Consider the following 17,757-nt stretch of genomic DNA (forward strand, 5'->3'; position numbering starts at 1 on the left):
AGTGGAGACCCAAAGTCCATCTGCAGACAATTGGACATCCCCTTACAGAAGGGTCACAAAGAAGAGATGAGCCAGTCAGGGTGCAGTATAGCACTGTTGAAACATAGAACTTTTCTCTAGTTCTTCACTCCTCCCCCTCAACCTCCCATCACCACCACTATCATGACTCCAATTCTACCATACAATTCCAGCTAGATTAGAGCATGTACACAGGTACAGATAAAAGCTGGAAACACAGGGAATCCAAGACCTGTAAACCCCTCAGGACTCATATTAAGAGCAATAATACCAGGAGGAAAAGGGGAAGGTGGGGTAAGAAAGGGGAACTGATCATAATGATCTACATATAACCCACTCCTAGGGGGATGGAGAAAATTGGTTGAAGATAGACATTGGTCAGTGTAAGACATGAATAAATAGTAATAATTTATAAATTATCAAGGGTTTATGAGGGAGGATGGTTGAGGGAGCGAGGGGAAAAATGAGGAGTTGATACCAAAGGCTCAAGTAGAAAGAAAATGTATTGAAAATGATGATGGCAGCAAATGTACAAATGTGCTTGACACAATGGATGGATGTATGGATTGTGATAAGAGTTGTATGAGCCCCCAATAATGATTTTTTTAAAGGAGAGGGGGGGAGTCATGCATCAGCTTCAATACAAGAATGTACAAATACAAATTGTAATCCAAGGTCACTTAAACAGAAACTGAAAGATGACCTTCATTCTAAGAAAAGGGTTCAGGATTTAAGTAATTATGTTAGCAAAAGCATGGCAAGGGTTAGTTGAAAATATTCATCCATGCTATTCTCAAAGTCAGAGATTTTGACGAAATGCTCTAAGTATGAAGAAATGAATAAGTAAGAATACCGAATGAAAACAGATGTCATGCAAATGTCAATAAAATATTTTTTTAAAACAGTGATATGTGATTAGAAATTTTACCCAAACCAAAAAACACGGTTCTCTGCTTACTCCCTGAGGGGTTACCCTTCCCAGCTCCAGGAGGGCTTGGATGGACATGGACAATGATACCACACCAGATGGCTTCATCCTTCTGGGCTTCTCCGATCATCCCAGGCTGGAAAGGATTCTCTTTGTGGCTGTGTCCATCTTTTACATGATCACTCTAGTGGGCAACATCACCATCATATTTCTGGCCCACACAGATGCGCATCTCCACACGCCCATGTACTTCTTCCTCACCCAGCTCTCCTTCCTAGACCTCTGCTTCACCACAAGCTGCATCCCCCAGATGTTAGTCAATCTCTGGGGCCCAGACAAGACCATCAGCTACCTTGGATGTGCAGCTCAACTCTACATCTTCCTGGGCCTGGGGGCTGCTGAGTGCGTCCTGCTGCTGGTCATGGCTTTTGACCGCTATGTGGCAGTATGTCGGCCCCTACACTATGCCGTCATCATGCATCCGAAGCTGTGCCAGAAGTTGGTGTTCTCAGTCTGGGTGAGTGGAATTTTTGGCACCTTGGTGCAGTCCCCCACCACAATGAAGCTTTCTTTCTGCCATCATCACCAAGTAGATGACTTTGTGTGTGAAGTTCCTGCGTTGATACGCCTCGCCTGTGGAGACACACACATCAATGAACTCCAGATCTCTGTTATTGGCTCCATCTTCCTGATGATACCACTGTTCCTTATACTCGTCTCCTATGGACACATTGCCAAGGCAGTGTTCACCATCCAATCCAAAGAGGGCAGGAGTAAGGCCTTTCGCACCTGCTCCTCCCACCTGATGGTTGTCTTCCTCTTCTACTGCAGTGTCACAGCTGTCTACATCCAGCCAAGGAGCCACTTTTCCCAGAGAGGAGGGAAATTCCTGACTCTTTTCTACACTGTCATAACCCCCACTCTCAACCCACTCATTTACACCTTGAGAAACAAGGATGTGAAAGGAGCTCTCAAGAGACTACTTGGGAAAGACAGAATGGGCCGTGAAGGGTTAGGGGCTTAGACTTCAGGGTCAGCTCAGCTGTCACCATCGGGTTATCACGGGAAAAACTTGAGGCACTTCATCAATGTGTAATTTTCAAGTATCAACGTTAATATAAAAGGTCAATGGTTTGATTTTATAAACAGTAAGCCAATAAAAGTACAATTTGGTGCACCATTTAGAGTTCATCTTAATTTAAAAATAGGCGTGGCATTATTCTTGTCAGGGTGCAGTCTGAAAGTGGAGAGCACTCCAGTTACCTTAAAGGAAGCAGTTTACAAAAGGACTTCTTTTTTTTGTTTTAATAGTTTTATTAGGGGCTCCTACAATTCTTATCACAATCCATACATACATCAATTGTGTAAAGCCTATTTATGCATTCATTGCCCTCATCATTCTCAAGACATTTGCTCTCCACTTAAGCCCCTGGCATCGGTTCCTCATTTTTCCCCTCCTTCCCTACTCACCCCTCCCTCATGAGTAATTGATGATTTATAAATTATTATTTTGTCATATCTTGCCCTGTCCGACATCTGCCTTCACCCACTTTTCTGTTGTCCATCCCCCAGGGAGGAGGTCACATGTAGATCCTTGTAATTGGGTCCCCCTTTCCAACCCACACTCCCTCTACGTTCCCAGTATCTCCACTCACACTACTGGTCCTGAAGGGATCATCCACCCTAGATTCCCTGTGTTTCTGGTTACTCTCTGTACCAGGGGACATCCTCTGGTCTAGCCAGACTTGCAGGGTTGAATTGGGATCATGATAGTGGGGGAAGGAGGGGGGAAGCATTTAGGAACTAGAGGAAGGTTGTATTTTTCATCATTCCTACGTCAGATCCTATGTGGCTCGTCTCCTCCCCGAGACCGCTCTTCAAGGGGATGACCAGTGACTTACAAATGAGCTATGGGTCTCCACTCCACACTCCCCCCTCATTCACTATGGTAAGATTTTTTTGTTCTGATGATGCCTGATACCTGATCCCTTCAACACCTCGTGATCACACAGGCTGGTGTGCTTCTTCCATGTGGGCTATGTTTCTTCTGAGCTAGATGGCCGCTTGTTTACCTTGAAGCCTTTCAGACCCCAGATGCTATATCTTTTGATAGCCCGGCACCATCAGCTTTCTTCACCACATTTGCTTATTCACCCGCTTTGTCTTCAGTGGTTGTGTTGGAAGGTGAGCATAATAGAATGCCAGTTTAATAGAAGAAAGTATTCTTGCATTGCGGGGAGTACTTGAGTGGAGACCCAATGTCCTTCTGCTACCTTCATACTAAACCTATAAATATATGCACATAGATATATTTCCCTATCCTCATATATAAACATATTTACATATATATATATATGTCTTTATGTAGACCTCTATAAATGTCCTTTGCCTCCTAGCTCTTTCCTCTATTTCCTTTGACTTTTCTCCTATCATGCTCAGTCCCAACCAGGGTTTCAGCAATTCTTCTTAGTTACATTACCCTTGATCACACTCTACCAGGCCTCCCACACCCTCCTCACCACCAAATTGGATCACTTATTCCCTTGTCCCTGGGTTTGTTAACACCACTACCTTTCCCCCCACCTCCTCCTCTCCCATGTCCCCCTGAAACTGTCGGTCCTGTTGTTTTCTCCTCCAGATTGTTCATCCAGCCGATCTTATTTAGACAGACCTGCAGAGATAATAACATGCACAAAAACAAGACAGAGCAAAAACAATATACAACAAAACAGTAACAAGAAACCAATGACCAAAAAAAACAAGAAAGAAACGCTTGTAGTTAGTTCAAGGATCATTTGTTGACCTTTAGGAGTGTTTTCCAGTCCAGTCTGTTGGGGCACCATGTGCTGGCCACAAAGTCCACCTTCAGCATTCATTGGGGACCTCGCGCTCCATTCCCTTGCTGTTCTATTGCACCCCCTTAGTGTTTTGCCTCGGTTTGGCTGGATCAGATCAGGTGCAATTCCCACACTGTGTGTCCGGTGTTGTCCTCTGTAGGGCTATGGGTCAGTGAGGGCTGTCATATCTCATAGTGGGGCCGGCCATGTGGTTCTCTCTGTTGACTGGCTGCTCTAATTGGGAACATCATCCTCAAGGCCATCATGTGCTCCACTCTCTCCTTCTTCCCCTTCATCTGCTCCTGTGTCCTCCGATCAGATATGTCCCTCTCCCAGAGCTGCAGATTCAATGCTGTCTTTTGAAATAAATTCTTCTGGGGGGGGTGTAGGTGTCCACTTAGTAGTTGGGACTGGGGCCAGCCCCCCCAGATCTCTCCACTGGTTCCCTACTCCACGCTGGCATGTTGCGTTCATCTTGAAGCACTGGGTTGAAGTCTGGGCCCTCTTTCCCTGTGAAGATATAAACAATACCCTCCCCTCCCCTCTGCCCCCGTTACCAATTGATTTCTTTTTCATTTCCCACCTCCATTTTAGTTGTCTGCCCTGTGTATCCCTGTATTTGATCTGGTCCCTACCATAACACCTGGTTCTCACCCCAGGAATATTTCTATATAGTAGCTTTTTCCCTGTGCCCCTTTTGCATTTTTACAAAGGAACTTCTTTTTTTTATTAGGGGCTCATACAATTCTTATCACAATCCATACATATACATACATCAATTGTATAAAGCACATCCGTACATTCTTTGCCCTAATCACTCTCAAAGCATTTGCTCTTAACTTAAGCCCTTTGCATCAGGTCCTCTTTTTTTTCCCCTCCCTCCCGGCTCCCCGCTCCCTCATGAGCCCTTGATAATTTATAGATTGTTATTTAGTCATACCTTGCCCTATCCAGAGTCTCCCTTCCCCCCCTTCTCTGCCATCCGTCTCCCAGGGAGGAGGTCACATGTGGATCCTTGTAATCAGTTTCCCCTTTCCAACCCACTCACGCTCTACTCTCCCAGCATCGCCCCTCACACTCCTGGTCCTGAAGGTATCATCCACCCTGGATTCCCTGTGCCTCCAGCTCCCATATACACCAGTGTACTACCTCTGCCCTATCCAGTCCTGCAAGGTAGAATTCGGATCATGGTAGTTGCAGGGAGGAAGCATCCAGGATCTGGGGGAAAGCTGTGTTCTTCATTGGTGCAAAAGAACTTCTTAATGAGATCATTGAACAGAAAAAAAAAATTCACTGCCATTGAGTTGATGTCAACTCATAACGACCCTATAGGTAAGGGTAGAACTGCCACTGTGAATTTCTGAGATTGTAACAAGAGTTGAAAACCCGATCTTTGTCCCTTGGAGCAGTTGGGGGTTTCAAACTCCAGACCTTGCAGATTGCACTCCAACTGTAACCATTGCATCACCAGAGCTCTGTATTGAATAAGAAGGGGAGGGGTATCTGCTATCATTATCACTGAATGATATCAAAAAGTATTGAAATTGTTAGATTAGGTTGAGAGGAGCAGCCAGTTAACAGAAACTCTGAGACTTCCTATTTCAGTGGAGGGGACTTCCAGTGGTGTGCTAAAGTCATTGAGGGACCACAATATTCTAGTTTGATTCTCACATAATTAAAAGTCTTCAATCAACTGTGGCTAGTTCATAAGCTGGCATGGTCTAAAGAAAATGTAATTCAAAAGGGTCTTATTTAAAGAGCCTTGGTGACTCAGTGGCTAAGTGATCCATGCTAACAAAACAACAAATGTCTAAATCCTCCAACTAGAATAGAACTAGAAATAAAGATATGGCAGCCAACTTCTGTACAGCTCACAGCCTTGACCCTGTCCTGTCGTGTCACTATGAGTAAGGTTTGATGCCAATCCAGCAGGGTTTTGATGTCGTATTTAAAAGAACATAAATCCAATGGAGACATTGGTGTGTATTGCCGCACCTCCCTTTATAGCATGCCTGTCTGCATCGACGCCTAAGAAAAATGACTAATAAGAAAGATTACTAGTTGTGCACACTCTCAATCTCAGCCTCATAAAGTAATGGATTAAGTGTAGAGGTAAGAGACACAGATGTAATACCTGGCAGATGTAAATGGCATATCACCAACCCTTTTTTTTACAACATTTTAGACTACAAAGAGAATTAAAAAATGTGAAGTTCTAAGTAAAATAAAAATGTGGCCAGATTATTATGTTCTATCAAACACTGTTCTCACTAATTTTTTCTGAGAATAAGCACCATGTCTTATCAGAATCATGATAATAAATCACTGATTGTACTTACTAACTACAATCAAATTTATTTTTTCAAATAAATAAACATTTTACTTTGAGATAATTATCATTTGATATATAGTTATAAGAAAATTTGAGAGATATCCATGTATACAGTTCCTCAAATGAAATCCCCCTGAAAAACTAGAAAGATGGATAATTTCACACACACACAACCTGTTCATCACAATAAAGATCCCTGAGTATGCTCTGTGGCACATAGCTCCTATTTACTACAACTTCCAATGCACCATCCCATTTTTCCTATCCTGAAGCTATGACCAGAGTTAATATATTCTCTGGTTTGTTTGTTTGTTTGCTTGTTTGTTTTTTCTCTCTGTGTGTAATTGAAAATTATATACAATGGAATTATACATTTTTAGAATTGTCTCTTTTTTCCCACTCAGTATAGTTCACCTAAGATTCATCTAAAGTCGGGCAACTTTTGTTGCCACGTAATATTCCATGGCATGGATGCACCACAGTTTTTCTAACTAGTTACGCGTGGAGAGACTGGAATTATTTCTGCAGGTGGACCCAAAGACAGATAAAAGTGCTGGGAACATTTGTGAACAGACTTTTGTATGATCACACTGGGTTTGAATTACTCTGGCATAAATGACCAAAGATGCAACACTGGATTACATGGATGGTGCAGTGGTTATGGGTTGGGCTGCGATCTGCATGTTCAGCAGTTTGAAACCATCAGCAGCTCTGTGGAAGAAACACTGATCTTTCTACTCCTATTAACAGTTACAGTTTCACAAACCCACAGAGAGTTGATATGAGTCAGCATTGACTAGATGGCAGTGACAATTGAGAAATACATCTTCAAGTGAGACACTACCATTTATGAAGGGTCACTGTACAACTAATCATTCTCACCAGCAACTTAAGATTGATCTAGTGTACCTAGATCAATGACAGAACTTGGAATAGTTGTCTTTTTTTTTTTTTTGCCATCTTAGAATTCTAGCATTGGAGGGATATTTTTTTTACATTTCTCTAAAGACATGTGGATCAAACAAATTCTAGACAACACTGAAGAACATGCACTCTAGAGTACTTCATTATCCTCATGCATAACCTATATATAAGGGGGTACTCCAAAAAATGGGAAGAAAAGCTTCACTGGGTAGAACTTTCATAGAATCAATTTTTCCAGCTAGGTGAGCAACACTCTGAGTTAGTGCACCCAGTGGCATCACCTGGAAGGTTCACTCTGGTCACAGTGAATTTTTTCGTAAAAAGCAGTTTCACTTGAACCTTGTTTTTTGTGATGGACAATTTCAGAGAACAGCGTGTTGCTTTGAAATTTTGTTTCCTGCTCAGGAAAACTGCTGCAGAAACTGTCGTGATGTTGAACACAGCTTACAGCACTGTGAGAAAAACTCAAGTATCTGAATGGTTTTCTCTTTTCAATGAAGGTGAAATTTCTATTAGTCACAGACCATATTCTGGTCATCTGTCAACTTCCTGAAAGGACAAAAATGTCGACTAGTACTGCATTTGGAATTCATTCCACCAGGTCAGACTGTTAATCAAGCTTTCTATTAAGAGGTTCTGAAAAGATTGTGGAACAACGTGAGGGGGAAAGGCCTGATTTGTGGCAGATGAGGGACTTGTTTTGCCATCATGACAGTGCACCTGCTCTCACAGCCATCTATGTGTGCCAGGTTTTGGCAAAAAACAGCATGCCTCTCTTGCCGCGTGTACCTTACTCACCTGACCTCATTCCATGAAACTTCTTTTTGTTTCTGTGAATGAAAAGGGACATGAAAGGAAAGCAATTTGACGAAGTAGAAGTGGTGAAGAAAAGACAAGGGAGGTGCTGTCAGTCATACAAAGAGATGACTTTGAAACTATTTCCAAAAATGCAATCTCAGATTTAAAAATTTATTAAAGGTAATGGAGAGTACTTTGAAGGTAATAAGGTTGCTTTGTTAAAAATAATAATAATCAAACAATCGTTGGAAAAGACCAAAAGGATTCTTTGTGATTTATATGCAAGAAAAGTGTGTGACAGGGTGATATCCCTTCACCATATTTAGTCAACCTGTGTGCTGAGCAAATAATTCCAAAACCCATGTACTATGTGAAGAAGAACGTAGCATCAGGAGTGAAAGAAGACTCATTTAAAAAAATTGGGATCTTCAGGGAACACAATCTTGCTGGTTAAAAGGAAAGAAGACTTAAATACTACCAACGAAGATCAAAGACAACACTCTTCAGTGTGGCCATGCCTCAAACTGACAAAATAAGAAATCCATAACTAAACAAGCAAACAACATCATGATAAATGGAGAAAAACTTGAAGTAGTTAAGAAGTTCATTTTACTGAGATCCATAATCTATAACCATAGCAGCAGCAGGTTAAAAATGAAAAAAAAGGGGGGGCAAATCTGCCCCAAGTCACTTCTTTCAAGGGTTTGAAAGGAAAGCTGACACTTTGAGGACTGAAGTACACCTGGCCCACCTTGCTTCAGTTGCTACATATGCCAATGAAAGATGCTCAAAGAATAAGGAAGACTGATGTTTACAGTTGTGTGCCAGCTTGGCTTGACCATGATTTTCAGTGGTTTGACAATTAGACTGTAGTTATATAATGATGTAATCAATTCCATAAAGAGATCCATTATGAACCACGGATCAATTAAAGGGAATTTCTCTGGGTCTGTGGGCTACATATTAAGGAACCCTGGTTGTGTGGCGGTTCCATGTTGGGCTGCTAACTGCAAGGTCCACAGTTTGGATCCACCAATCCTGCTGAGGAAAAAGCCAGGAATTTCTACTCCACCAAAGAGGTATAGTCTGAGGAATTCACCGGGTCAGTTCTATTCTTTCTACCGTATGCTGAGGTGAACTCAACTCGATGGCAATGGGTTTGGTTTTGAGGTTTGGTGGCGTATATCCAAAATATAGGAGTGTTCTGCCAAGACTCCCTGGGGTCTCCCCCACCCCTCCAGAGTCTGCTTGTCATCACCTGAACTCCTGTATTTGTTAGGTGCTGTCAAGTTGGTCCTGACGCACACACACCCTGCATACAGCAGAACAAAACACGCCTGCTCCTGTGCCATCCTCAAAATTGTTCTTATCAATGAATCTTCTTGAAGGTTGGACTCTTTTTATCTCCCCCTATACAGTATCAAGTATGATGGCCTTCTCCAGGGACTGGTCTCTATTGATAACATGTCCTGATAACATAGTCTCTCCTGATAACAAAGTCTTGCTATCTTTGCCTGTGAAAAGCTTTCAAGATATATTTCTTCCAAGATATATTTGTTTGTTCTTTTGCCAGTTCATGATACTTTAAATAACCTTTTCTAACACCATAATTCAAATGTATCCTTTCTACTTCACTCTCCCCCATTCAATATCCAACTAGCACCTGCATATGAGCCTAATGAAACTACCATGACGTGGTTGGGTCCGCCAAAGTCCTCAAGGTAACATCCTGGCTTTTCGACATTGTAGAGAGGTATTCTGCAGCAGATTTACCAAATGAAATGCATCTTTTTATCTCTTGATTGCAAAATGAACATTCATTTTGTATTCAGACAAGAAGAAATCCTTGACAACTTCAATCTTTTCCCATTTATCATTATGTCACTTATTGATACTTATTGGTCTGGTCGTGAGAATTTGGTCTTCTTTACATTGAATCATAATCCATACTCATATCTATAATCCTTACCTTCACCAGCAAGTTCTTTGAGTCCTCCTCACTTTCCACAACCAAGGTGTGTCACCTACATATCACAGGTTGTTAAAAACTTTTCCTCCAATCTTGATGTCATATTCTTCTTCATATACTACAACTCTGATTTTTTTGCTCAGCACACAGATTGATTCAGAATGGTGAGAGAGTGCAACCCTGACACAGCTTTCCTGATTTAAAATCATGCAGTATTCCCCTGTCCTGTTTGTACAACTGCCTCTTGATCCAGGTACACATTCCACATCAGCAAAATGAAGTGCTCTGGAATCCTCATCTTGCTCAAGGCCATTCATAGTTTCTTATAATCCACACAGTGAAGTGTCTTGACATATTCAATATAACACAAGCAAACACCTTTCTGATCTTCTCTGCTTTCATCTAAGATCCACCTGGCACCAACAATGATATCCCAATATGATAGTCCTAACTTTTCTGAATCCAATCTGAACTTCTGGTAGCTCCCTGTCAATGTACCGTTGTAACCATGGTTGGATAATCTTCAGCAATATTTTGCTTGCATGATATCAATGATATTGATCTATAATTTGAGCATTATGTTGGGTCATCTTCGATCAGAATGTGTACAAATAAGGTCTCTTCCAGTCAGTTGTTCAAGTAGTTGTGTTCCAAATTTTCTGTCATAGATAAGTGAATGCTTCATTGCTTCATCAGCTTGTTGAAACATTTCAATTGCTATTCCATCAATTCCTGGAGCCTTGTTTCTGGTTAATGCTTTCAGTACAGCTTGGACTTCTTCCTTCAGAATTGGTTCTTGCTCACATGTGGTCTCCTGAAATGGCGAATGCTAACTCGTTCTTTTTGGTGACTTTGTGTAGCCTTTCCTTCTTTCAATGCTTCCTGCATCATTCAATATTTTAATCATAGGATCTTTCAATATTCTAACTTGATACTGGAATTTGTATTGAGATCTTTCATTTTAAAGTACGTTGGGCTTGTTCACTTTTTGGTTTTCTAACTACAGTAATTGCACATGTCATTTTAAAATTTCACTTTCTCTTCTCAAGATGCCCTTTGAAATTTTCTGTTCAACTCTTTGACTTCAACATTTTTCTATTTGTCTTATCTACTCTGTGATTAAGAGCTAGTTTCATTCTCTCTTATCTCTTCTTTCTTGTCTTTTTAATGACCTCTTGATTTCTTCATGTATAACATTCATGATGTCATCCTACAGCTCCCCAGGTATTCTACCATTAGTGTTCAATTCAACAAATTGCTTCTTGAGATGTTCTCAAAATTAAGGTGGAATATATTCAAGGTTGTATTTTGATTCTCATAGATATGTTTCAATCTTCTTCAACTAAAACTTGCACTTACACATAAGCAATTGACAGGCAGTTCCACAGCTTACCTTTGACCTGGTTTTAGCTACTGATATACAGCTTCTCCATTCTGTCTCCTCATAGCTGTATTCAACTTGATTTCTGTGTCTTCCATCAAGAGAAGCCCATGTGTATAGTCACTGTTTGAAAATATGTTTGAAAAAGATATTTGCAATGGAAAAGCTCTTGTTCTTGCAAGTTTATCATTTCATATCTAGTTTTATTTCTATCATGAAGATATTTTCCTACCACTATTCCTTCCTATTTGTTTCCAATTTTTGCATTCCAATCACCACTAATTATCAGTGTATCATGACTGCTTGTTTGATCACTTTCTGACTGAAGTCATTAGTAGGATTCTTCAGTCTCCTCATCACTGCCTTTAGTGATGGTGTGTAAACTTGTAGAGTAGCTGGATTGACTGGATTTCCTTGTATGTAGATAGATATTACACTATCACAGACAGCATTGTACTTCAAGATAGATCTTGAAAATGTACTTTTCACAATAAATATAACATCATTATTCTTGAATCTGTCATTCCCTGCATAGTAAACTACATGATTTTCTGATTCAAAATGCCTAATACCAGTCCATTTGTACTTATTAATGCATAGAATATTGGTCTTTGTGTGTCCCATTTCATTTTTGACAATTTCCAATTTTCCTACTCTTATAGTTTGTACATTCCAAATTCCAATTATCAATTGATGTTGGCAGCTGTTCTCATTTTGTGTTACCTCACTAAATCTGAGACTGTTTTGCTTCAATTTAGTATCTTTTCAGCATCCCACATAGCATTGCCTCACATCAAGAACTCATCTTTTAAGTCATGTGTCAAGTGTGGTTTGTAAGAGGGTGAGTACCTTGTGGAGCCTCCCAGATGATTAATCTATAACCCAATGATCAGGGCTGACATAATCAGGATATCTTGAGTAATAGGTTAGTTTGAAATCTGAGGTCTGAAGTGAGATCAATAAACAAGAAATAGCAGTTGTTTCTTCCCCAGTTCCAGCCAGTGTTCTGGCACATCTTCAAGATCAAGAAACCACAGCTGTGGAATGGCTAAGTAAAAAGACTCCAGGACCATCTCTTCAGAGATAGCTCTAATGTTAATCTTTCTTCACAATGTCATTATGAGTAATTTCAGCCAATTTGGGGGAATTATTTGCCACAAGTAATTCCCTCCTTTCAATTTGTATTGTCGGTTTGAATCAACTGGAATAGTTTCCCAAATTACCTATCTCTGCATTGTATTTTGCAGGTGAAAGGGAAGCAGTACCTTTTGCTCTCTGAAGGTCACCATGAGTAACTGAATTGAGACAAATGTAAAAGTACCACAACGCATCAAAATGTGAGGCAAATGATGCCATAACAAACTATGCATAACATTTCAAAACATAGAAATTCTAGAAAACTTAATGTGCTAATGAATAACCTGTGGACCAAAATCATGCTGTTTTTCTAACAGAATAAGGGGTTGTTTATGGTCTAAAACCACAAAAGTTGTGTACTAGAATTACTGTATCTAGACAATCTGTATGCTGAGAAAATAATTTCAGAAGATGGATTCTATGATGAAAAAACAACATCAGGATTTAAGTAAGGTTTATTAACAACTGTCAGTATACAAGTAACACTACCTTACTTGCCGAAAGTTAGAAGTACTTGAAGTACTTGTTGAAAATGAAAGACTACAGGCTTCCGTATGGATTCCACTCAACAAAAAAGGAAACAAAAATGATCACAACTGAATCAATACACATCACTACAAAAATTGAAGTTCTCAAAGATTTAATTTTACTAGGATCTGCAATTAATATTAATGGTCATGGAAGTAACAGTCAAGAAATCAAACAATACATAAGACCCCTTCATAATGTTAAAATGTAAATCTGTTCTATGAGGACTAAGACACACCTGATGCAAGTTAGGGTATTTTCAATTGTTCAGATGCCGTGAAAACTGGACGATTAATAAAGAATACTCCAGAAAATTTAACGCATTTGAATTACGGTCCTGGTGAGGAACATTCAATGTGCCATCAACTGCCAGAAGAACAAACATCTGTCTTGGAGGAAGTACAGCAAGTACAACAGAAGTCTTTTGAGAGAATTGCTTCACATTTTTGAATATGTTACAAGGAGAGACTCATCCTTGGAGAAGTTGAAGGTCATTAAAAAGAGGAAGAGTCTCAATAAGATGGATTGACACAGCAGCTGTAACAATGGGCTCAAGCATGACAACAATTTATTTCATTCTGTTGTACTATGATTCAGTCACTGTGATCTAGAGAAGACTTTTTTCTATTTTAATTATTTATTTGTTTTCACAATTTTATTGGTATATACTTCATACATCATGCAATTTAATCATTAGACCATACTAAGAACTTGTGTGCCATTATCACAACAATCAATTTCAGAACATTTTCTTTTCTTACTCATTGTTATTAGTTCCTTCTGACCCTCCTCCCTTGCCATGCCCCTATCCAGTTGCTATCTCTATAGATCTACCTATCCTGGATTTCATACATATTAAAAAATCATCCAAAACAGAACACAATCATACAAAATCATACAAAGCAGTAAATAACAATGACTAGAAAAGACAGAAAAATCTTAATCAAAGAGTAGAAAATATTAAAAAACTGAAACAACTTTAAAATGGTCAATAGGGAGATCATTTTGAATAACTGTCTGCCATAAGTGAGTTTACAGCGCTCTCTGTATGATACCAAGCTTGCTCACCTCCCTTCGCTATTGTCAGAAGGGATTCACTGGAGACTTAATCCTGCACGTATATTTTGGGCTTCGACTGTCATCCATAGCCTTCTGAAAACCAAATGTTCACAATTTAAACTCTGATACTATTCCTTCCTTCTGATCTGGCTTTTATTCTTTATGATCCTTGGATCACACTGGCTGATGTGATTTTTCCAGGTAGACTTACTTGACACCTCACTAACATGGCTGCTTGTTTTAAGATAAGTCTGTAACACCCAAGAAGCACTTCTTTCTGATATCCAGGCAAAACCTGGTTGTTGTTTTTTTCACCACAGTCTGCTATAACACCCATATAGATCTTCACTGAACTTTCCATCCCTCTTTCTTCTTCCTCTTTCTTCTCTATAATGTGTTGTTTTTTTTTAATGGAAGTAGAGTTATAAACTCCCCACCCTTAAACATTTCAATGAGTATTTACTAAGAAGTATATTCTCTTCTTTAACTATAGTATCAGCAACAAATGTCATACATTTGGAATTAATGTTTTTTCTGATCTAAAATCACATTCTAGTTTAGTCAATTCATGCAAAAGTGGCTTTATATGATCTCTTACTTTCAATCCAGCATTCAGAGTACTCTGATATTACTTACATTTAATTGGCATATCTTTTTTATCTCTCTTTAAACTGGAACATTTCCACAGCTTTTTTGGTTGCTTTTTAAATTTTTTATTTTTAATTGGGAGTTAATACATATATCATTCCATAGTTCAATCAGTATATTGTTGCTTTCTTTACATTGATATTAGAGTTTCTTCTTTTGGAGGTTGGCTGATATTTTCTGATAAGCATATTCCTTCTATGCATTTCAGCTAGAATTCTATATAAATTGATATTGATTTCTTCTGTGGTATATGGATATTACATTTTTTTAATTTCTTTATTAAATACTTTTATTGGGTGCTATTACATCTCTTATCACAATCCATACATTCATTCAGTGTGTCAAGTACATTTGCACATATGCTGCAATCATCATTTTCAAAGCATTCCCTTCTCACTTGAGTCCCTGATCAGCTCCCAATTTCTTCCACCTCCCTTCCCAGCCCACCCTCCCTCATAAACCCTTGATAAATTATAAATTATTATTTTCATATCTTACATTGTCCTCCGTTGCCCCTTGTGATTGATTACCCCAATCTCCCCAACCCTCCCCTAATCCTCCTGGCATCTCTACTCTCATTGTTGACTCTGAGAAGTTTATCTATACTGGTTTCCCTGTGTTGTGAGCTCTTTTCTGTAGCAGTGTGCATGTTCTGGTCTAATCCAATATGTAAAGTGCAACTGAGGTCATGATAGTAGGGAGAAGGAAACACCAAATAACTAGAGGAAAGTTGTGTGTTTCATCAATACTATACTGCACCCTGACTGGTCCATCTCTTCCCTGTGCCCCCTTTTTGGGGGGATGTCCAATTGTCTACAGGTGGGCATTGGGTCTCCACCTCATGTCCCCAGCTTCCCCCAATTCACATTGGGTATGATTTTGTTCTGGGTCTTAGGTGCCTGATATCTGATTCCATTGACACCTCATGATCACACAGGCTGGGGTGCTTCTTCCATGTGGGCTTTGCTGCTTCTCGGCTGGATGGCCACTTGTTTATCTTCAAGCCTTTTTTTTTCCTTTTTCTTCTTCTTTTTTTATCAGGGGAGAGCGTGAACGCAGTCCCCCACTACTACAAATTATGCTGTCGAGTTTCCCACATTTGGGGAAATCACAGGGATCAGTATATCTGAAGTGCAATGGATACGCGTCGCCCTGGAAAACCACCTTCGTGATCATGGTATCTCCCCTGCCAGGTAAATATTATCTTCAAGCCTTTAAGACCCCAGAAGCTATATCTTTTGATAACTGGGCACCATTAGCTTTCTTCACCACATTTGCTTATGCATCCATTTTATCTTCAGCAATCGACCATGTTGGGAAGGTAAGCATTACAGAATACTGGAATATTATAACTAAATGTTCTTGTGTTGAGGGAGTACTTGAGGCAAGGCCCAATGTCCATCTACAACCTGAACTCTTAACATATAGATATGAGAACATAGTTCTGTTCCCCTCTCATTATATATCTATTTACATATGTGCATGCCTGTATTTAGACCTCTATAAATGTCTTTGCCTCCTGGTTCTTTCCTCTATTACCTTTTACTTTCCTCTTGTCCCACAATCATGTTCAGCCTTCAGTCAGGTTTAGTAATTCCTCGCTGCAACATTGATCGCCCTTGATTAAGCCCCACTAGGCATTCTACACCCTTCTCGCCATTGATTTTAGCTCACTTGTTGTAACCTTTGCAACTAGGTTGGTTGCCACCTCCTTTCTCCGGTATCCTTCCTGGAATCATTGACCCCATTCTTCCCATCTCTGAATTATTTATCCTGCCTATGCAAATACATTAAATAAGCACAAAATCTGGCAAAGCCAAAAAAAAGGAAGTCAAGACCCACAAAACAATAACAACAACAAAAAGGAAGCCACAGACAAAACTGGAAAAGCCTATAAAGAGCTTAAGGTCTGTTTGTTGGCCTTTATGAGTGTTTCAGTCAAGTCTGATGGGGTACCAGACTGTCTCCAAAGGCTATTTTTGATATTTTCTGGGGACTTCATCACTTTTCTCCCCTTGCTGCTCTATTTCATGCCCTTAGTGTTTCACCCCAGCATGATGGAGTCAGATTGTGCACAACTCCCACACTGTGTCTCCAGTGTTGTCCCCCGCAGCACTATGGCTTAGTGAGGGACATTGTATCTCATGGTGGGGCCAGCCCTATGGTCCTCTCTTCACCTTGTCTGCTGTGAGCAGGAAAATCGTCCTCGAACCTTGGTGAGCCATCCCTTTTTGTTTCTCCCGTGTGCTCTAATCAGATGTGCCGCCCTGCCCAACCTGTAACCCCAGGACTGTCCTCTGAAGCACATTCTTCTGTGTGTCGTGGGGGGGGGGGACTGGGGGGGCAGGGGCGTAGTTGGGATTGGAGCCAGCCCCGCAGACCTCTCTATCGGTTCCCTGCTACGTGCCAATATGTTGTATTCACGTCTTGGTGCATCACATTGAAGCCTGGTCTCTCTCTCCCTCTCCTGTGGAGATATAACCAATACCCTTCCCTTGGGTGGGTTACTGCCCTGCTGCCCCACTACCCATGTCTTTCTTTTTTCCTCTTTCTCCTTCCTATGTAATTGGCTGTCATCTGTATCTCTGGATTGGGTTTGGCCCCTGCCATAGTTGCTGGACCTCACCCAGTGATGTATGTTTATAATAGAATTTCCCCTATCCCTCCTTTTTTAAAAAAAAAAAAAGCTTACCTGTTGTACTTGTCATTTTGTGCTTGGCTTACTTCACTTAGCATGATTTCCTCCAGTTCTTCCCATGTGGCCATGTGCTTCATGTGCTCATCACTGCTTTTAGTGATGCATAGTACTCCATTGTATATGTATGTACCACAGTTTTTGAATCCATTTGTCCATTGATGGAAATTTGGGTTATTTCCAATTCCTTGTAATTGTGAACTCTGCAGCAATGAACATTGGAGCATGGATGTCTGGCCGTCGTGTGTTTGTTGCCTTTTCTGGATTTATGCCCAATAGGAGGAGTGCTGGATCTTAAGGTAGCTAAATTTCCATCTGTTTTAGATGTCGCCAAATTGATTTCCATATGGTTGTACATACCTACAGGTCCACCAGCAGTGGACGAAAGTTCCTATCTCCCCACAGCCCCTCCAATACTTATTATATTCTGAAATTTTGTATAGGAATATCTTTGAGGATGTTGGGTAGTATGTCATAGTTGCTTTAATTTGCATTTCTCTAGC

At 40.3% G+C, this 17,757-nt stretch overlaps 1 protein-coding gene and 1 non-coding gene across 2 annotated transcripts; one reads left to right on the top strand and one right to left on the bottom strand.

The window, feature by feature from the left end:
* Positions 1-1,016: 1,016 nt before the first annotated feature.
* LOC142440452 (olfactory receptor 2H1-like) lies at positions 1,017-1,970 on the top strand. The gene has a single exon (XM_075542887.1). The coding sequence runs from the start codon at positions 1,017-1,019 to the stop codon at positions 1,968-1,970; it is 954 nt and encodes a 317-aa protein (XP_075399002.1).
* Positions 1,971-15,597: 13,627 nt separating this feature from the next.
* On the bottom strand, positions 15,598-15,760 carry LOC142441728 (U1 spliceosomal RNA). Its single transcript, XR_012783079.1, has one exon. It is a non-coding gene; the product is annotated as a U1 spliceosomal RNA (small nuclear RNA).
* Between the last annotated feature and the right edge of the window lie 1,997 nt (positions 15,761-17,757).

Source organism: Tenrec ecaudatus, chromosome 2 (genome assembly GCF_050624435.1).
Source record: "Tenrec ecaudatus isolate mTenEca1 chromosome 2, mTenEca1.hap1, whole genome shotgun sequence".
In the NCBI taxonomy this organism is placed as follows: Eukaryota; Metazoa; Chordata; class Mammalia; order Afrosoricida; family Tenrecidae; genus Tenrec; species Tenrec ecaudatus.

Coding starts and splice junctions, on each gene's coding strand:
- LOC142440452 (XM_075542887.1), top strand. CDS start 1,017: ATGGACATGGACAATGATACCACACCAGATGGCTTCATCCTTCTGGGC.